We start from the raw sequence: 6,185 nt of genomic DNA on the forward strand, positions 1-6,185 counted from the left end.
AAAAAAAAGCGTGAGAGAGATCATATTGTACTATATGTCAAGAAATTCAGCAGTTTATCTTAAAAAATAAAGTTTTTGCCGAAACCGGTTTGGCTCAGTGGATAGAGCATCAGCCTGCGGACTGCACGGTCCCAGGTTCGATGCTGGTCAAGGGCATGTACCTGGGTTGCGGGCACATCCCGAGTAGGAGGTGTGCAGGAGGCAGCTGATCGATGTTTCTCTCTCATCGATGTTTCTAACTCTCCATCTCTCTCCCTTCCTCTCTGTGAAAAATCAATAAAATATATTAAAAATAAATAAATAAATAAGTAATAAAGTTTTCTTTCCAAATGGCTCTCCCGCGGGGCTAGGTCTGACCCACAAGGGCATTAATTATGTGGCGCCACCCACCCAGGTTGGACGAGGCACGAGGCCCTGGTCACCCAAGGAGGCCGCCTTGCCCGGGACACCTGCCTGGTGCCCATGGGATCGCAGCCTCCCGGCCTCTGGCGCCCCCTGGTGTCCTCCGTGGGAGGCGCAGGCCCTGCAGCGGCCTCCAGCCCATTGTGTCCCTGCTCCACTTGCCCATGGCTCTGCCCGCAATAAGTATTCAGGTGGCATCTGCGTCCTGTCTGAGAGCGGACACCAGCCAACTGAGATCTGAGGTCTCCGGGGTCCCCGCAGCGGGTGTAAGGGCTGCTGGGACAGAGGGGACAGAGGGGACTGGCCATGGGGACGCTTCGCACTGTGCGTGCTGCTCTGCGGTGGGGACGGGCTGCTGGGGAGGTGCTGTGCTGGGCTGACCTGGAGCGCTTGCCTCTCAGCTCTCGGCTGTGAATCTCTCTGCCTGGGAGCAAACATGACGGCAGACGTGAGCGCGTGGGGGGGAGGTAGGTGGCTGTCGCCAAGCCCCACCTCTCACGCCTCCTCTGGCCCCTCCCTGCACAGTGCCACCTTCCAAACCGGACTGCAGCATCCTGGGCGACACCGTGATTGGGAGCGACATCCAGCTGACCTGCCAGTCAAAGGAGGGCTCCCCGCTCCCTCAGTACCGCTGGCAGAGCTTCAACTTCCAGAACCAGGAGCGGAAGGGCCCGCCAGGTAACCACACCCCCCGCAGCCGCCTGCCAGGCCTCCAGGGGGCCCGGAAGGCTGTCCCACTCTGCAGTGGGCACAGCTATGTCCTGGGTCATGTCTCTGGGCGCGGGTTTCTCATAGCCACGCCTACCTCCCCCCAGTTGCTGAGAGCAACAGCGGTGGCTTCATGAGAAGCACGTGGTGGGAGCGCGCGATGCGCTTCCTCAGGCCCAGGACACAGGAGTCACTGAGAAAGCCCTGGTCGCAGCTCTGAGTACGATTATGTCAAGTTCACATTTGAGGCCCCACATCCAACACTGTGGCTCCACTCAGGGTGGGAATTTCCTGTCCCCATTCCCTCCTACGCCGGTCCTTCTCAGACTCCCCTGAACCTACTTCCACAAATGCACCCCCTCATGGCTGCACACCAGGAGACCAGGCTGCGGAGAGGGCCCGTTCCGTTGCCAGGAGGCCACTCTTGTCCTGGGGAGCTTGGTGTTTGACCATTTGGTCAGGAAACAAACTGGGAGGGAAAATCCAAAAACTATATAAATATTCTCCCTCCTTACCTTGGAGCCCATGGTGTGGGAGCCCCGCTGGGGGCACCGGCCCTGGTGCCCATGCTGCCTGGCCAGCTGCACCCAGAGCTCTCGGAGATAAGACAAGGCCAGAGGCGCCCTTGGTCTCAGGGGTGTCTTCCAGCTCAGTGGGCTGGGAACAGGGGAGGGAGATGTACAGCGTGGGGTAGGCGTGTGCATGGGGTAGGCGTGTGTGTGGGGGGTAGGTGTCATTGTGAGGTAGGATGTGCGTGGGGTAGTGTGTGTGCGTGGGGTAGGCATGTGGGGGTGGTAGGTGTCATTGTGAGGTAGGCATGCGCGTGGGGTAGTGTGTGTGTGGGGTAGGCGTCAGTGTGAGGTAGGCGTGTGCATGGGGAAGGCATGTGTGTGGGGTAGGCGTGTACATGGGGTAGGCATGTGTGTGGGGTAGGTGTGTGCATGGGGAAGGCATGTGTATGGGGTAAGCGTGTGCATGGGGAAGGCATGTGCGTGGGGTAGGCGTGTGTGTGGGGTAGGCATGTGTGGGGGGTAGGTATCATTGTGAGGTAGGTGTGTGCGTGGGGTAGGCATGTGCGTGGGGTAGGTATGTGCATGGGGTAGGCGTGTGCATGGGGTAGGTGTGTGCGTGGGGTAGGCATGTGCAATGTGTGCATGGGGTAGGCATGTGCGTGGGGTAGGTATGTGCATGGGGTAGGCGTGTGCGTGGGGTAGGTGTGTGCGTGGAGTAGGCATGTGCGTGGGGTAGGCATGTGCGTGGGGTAGGCGTGTGCATGGGGTAGGCATGTGTGTGGGGTAGGCACGTGCAGGGTAGGTGGTGTCTGGAAAAGTCGGTGGGAGGGCAGCAGCCGCCGGCCTGTGAGCCGCATGAATGCCAGCTGGTGCTTCCGTTTAACCGGGATGAACTTGCCACTCCACCCTTCACTCGTTTGGGGCAAAACAAGAACTTCTTGAAAGTAACAAAGGACAGAACTGCGGGAACCCCTCCCTCTAATGTGACGTGGAAGCTGTGGTGTGGACTCAGCAAGCTTCCAGTTTGGGCCCCACGTTTCTGCTGGCAGGTCTGCTCCGGGCGTGTCGGGAGCTCCTCCTGGCACCGCCGGGCAGCCTCCCCTGGCCAGTGGCCTCCCCTCTCTGGCTGGGAACGTGACTCCGCAGTGGTCACCGCGGTCCGCCATGGCCACTGCTCGGTCTGCCCTTCGGGCAGCAAAGTGTGCGCAGCGGGTCCAGGTCTACAAGTCTTACACCCAGTGGCGCGGTCACAGAGGACGCAGAGGCCAGTAAGGCGGCATCTGGAGGAGACACTGGAGCGGGCAGCACTGCACGTGGCTGACAGCACGGCACGCTGTGTGACCTTGGCAAGCGTCTCAGCCTCTCTGTGCTGTAGCTTCTCCATGAAACATGGGCATTTTGCTAGTGTTCAGTGCACAGGATTGCTGTGAAGGTTTAATAAACGCACCGGGGAAGCACGGAGTGCCTGGCACAGTGGTTCTCAACCTCGGCTGCACATTAATTAGAATCACCTGGGAATCTTTTAAAAATCCTGATGTCTGGGCCTCAGCCTCCGGAAATTCTGTTTCTTTGTTATGGGGCAGGGCCACAACATTAGCAACAAAGAAACAGAATTTCCGGAGGATGGGGCCCAGAAATCAGGATTTTAAAAAGATTCCCAGGTGCTTCTCATGTGCAGCCGAGGTTGAGAACCACTGGCCTGGCGGATGTGAGCACTTGGTGCTGCTGTGGGCTGGGGCCTTGAGGAGGAGCAGCCAGGCCGGGCCGCGGGGCACAGAGCGTGGGGGTGGCGAGGAGCAGGGAGCATGCTCCGGAGGAGCACGGGGACAGCACTGAAAGGAGCCCGTGCACCAGGAGGGGGGCTCCCTGGGCCTGGGAGGCCACCTGCTCCTCTGAGGCGCGCCCCAAACGGGCACCCCATTCACAGTTCTCCTGCCTCCAACAGAAAAGACCCTCTTGTTGTCAGAAGCCAGAACTTCATTCTTCTTTCGTAACCCCCAGGGGAGAGCCGAGGACAGGAGGAGGTTCAGGGAAGTGCACTTGCCGCTGCTGAAAAGCTTCGCCTGCCAGTCAGACTGGGGGCCGGGGAGTGACCGGGAGGAGCGGGCTGGCGGGGTGCCCACAGGAGCGGCACCTGGTGCCAGGTGCGGTGGGTGGCGTTCAGGCCTCAGAGCCGTGCAGAGCCTGTCCCGCTGCTTCCTGCGGGGCCAGAGGAAACCCGTTTCTCACATAAGCATTTCCGTCCACGGTGGACGGCAGAGCAGGGCTCCCCTGCTCACATTAGAGTCGCTTCCTCTGGCGGAGCCGGCAGGGGGGCGGGAAGCTGGGGTCAGCACACGGGACGGGTCCTGACTCTCCAGCTGCTGTAGTCCCGCCCGGCCTTGCTCTGTCGCCTCCCGGGAGGCCGTGAGGAGGCAAGAGGAGAGCCCGTGGGGGACACCTCTGATCACACTCTGTAAACCAGGGAGCCACGCACAGGAGCGGAAATTTGATATCCGGGAGGGAGGGCGGCCGGTTCTGGGGGCTGGAGCACGACAGGGAGGAGGTTGAGGGGTGGGCGTGGACCCTGCTCCCAGCAGCCAGGGAAGATCATGGAGGCCAGAGGCAGCAGCCAAGCCGTGGACAGGAAAGTTAACTTGTCAACTGACCTCAGTGCCCTGGAGACCAGGCTGCTCAGCGGAGCGAGGGAAGGTGGGAGCCGCTGTCCGGTGCGTTTCCCATCTTGACCACAAGGGGTCACCATTGCAGCAGAAACAGCCTCAGAGCGATCGGGTCCTTTCCAGAAAGGGGGTTTGGGGAGCCCCGAGTGGGAATCAGAGCAGGTCTCGCCCCGGGTGTGCACTGGGCAGCCGCCAATGCCCTCTGTTTGCTTGAGGAGCCGGGGAGGGGTGCTGACTCGAGTAGGAAGCCCGGGTGCGTGCCCTAAACAAGCCTTCCCTCCATCACCGCGCTGTGCACGGAGGCGCAGTCCCATCTCCAGCGGCCCAGGCAGGGAACCTGATTCGCCTGGAAGTATGTCCAGGTCGGAGAGCATGTCCCAAAGTGGGTTCCTTCAAGTTGCTTCTTTTTTAAAATCTCCTTAGTTTAGAAAATGAGACCATGACACCCTCGCCACCCAGTGCTCATTAGCATGTCACAAGCTAGGAGAGTTCTGTCGTTAAAAAGAAAAAATTAACCCTTAACTCTGATTTCTAAACCCGTTCTAGTCATGGTCTCTTCGGTATGTGAGCATCGCATGAGCAGTATTCCAGAGGGAATGAATACAGGGAACACCCACTGCTATTCTAGCTGGTGGGAGCAAGGGTCGTTTTCATCTTATTCTGCTCCTCGTGGAGCTCCGCGACCCTGCGGGGCGATCACACTCCCTTCTATAAACTCCACAGCAGCCACTGGGGGCTCCGGTACCTGCCGCCCCCACCTGGGAAATGGCGGGGGGGCCTCGCCGCCTGCTTGGACTTGAAGAGGATGTTTGCTAACGGTTCATCATTTCATAGTTTTGTGACTTCAGGAGAGTCAGTCGCTTCTGGCAGAACCAGGGACCTCCTGCCTGAGGAAGCGCATTGATGGTTCGTCCAGACCCAGGAATACAATCTGGCGAGAGTGGCGTGGGCAGGGGAGGCTGGAGCGGGGGCAGGGGCAGGAGGCAGGCTGGAGGGGGGCAGGACCAGACCCAGCCCGGGGACCCCGCTGAGGAGTTTGGACTCGTTACTGGAGACTGTGGCCGCCCCTGGGATGTCTGGCGGGCTTGCATGTAGGCCGTCCCCTCAGGACAGAGTGACCCCTCCTGGTGGCAGCAGGGCCACACAGGCTAGTTCTGCCACAGGTGAGAGGACGAAGGCCTCCTAACCCTCCTCTCAAAACTGCAGTCACAGCAGAGCGTCTCAGAGGACAGGACATCAACTACAGTGACACCCGCTCTCCTCCCAAGGTGCACACACCACAGGGCCGGGACTCGCAGGAAGGCCGCTCCTGAGCACATTCGGGCCTCCCCTGAGTTCAGGCGGGTCGGGGTAGCACCCCCTGCCCCTCACCCTGACACGAAGCTGCGGCTCCCACAGTTAAATGGCCACGGGAGGTGGACAGTGAAGAGTCGAGACAGACAGCTGCCCCCCACCCTCCTCCCAGATACACACACTCACATATATAGATATACACACACACCACACACTCATACACACTCACACACTCACATATATAGATATACACACACACCACACACTCATACACACTCACACACTCACATATATAGATATACACACACACCACACACTCATACACACTCACACACTCACATATATAGATATACACACACACCACACACTCATACACACTCACACACTCACATATATAGATATACACACACACCACACACTCATACACACTCACACACTCACATATATAGATATACACACACACCACACACTCATACACACTCACACACTCACATATATAGATATACACACACACCACACACCTACACACACTCACATCTACACATTAACACACCACATACATCCACATATACAAACTCACACAACAGACACTCACATATACATACATACA

At 58.6% G+C, this 6,185-nt stretch overlaps 1 protein-coding gene across 1 annotated transcript in view; it reads left to right on the forward strand.

The window, feature by feature from the left end:
* GPA33 (glycoprotein A33) overlaps positions 1-6,185 on the forward strand; it is a 20,132-nt gene that overhangs the window by 11,699 nt on the left and 2,248 nt on the right. The window contains exon 5 of the mRNA XM_006764215.1: positions 928-1,080. Within this exon, the coding sequence (XP_006764278.1) occupies positions 928-1,080 (153 nt within the window). The remainder of the gene's footprint in view (positions 1-927; positions 1,081-6,185) is intronic.

This window comes from Myotis davidii, unplaced genomic scaffold (genome assembly GCF_000327345.1).
Source record: "Myotis davidii unplaced genomic scaffold, ASM32734v1 scaffold401, whole genome shotgun sequence".
NCBI lineage: Eukaryota > Metazoa > Chordata > Mammalia > Chiroptera > Vespertilionidae > Myotis > Myotis davidii.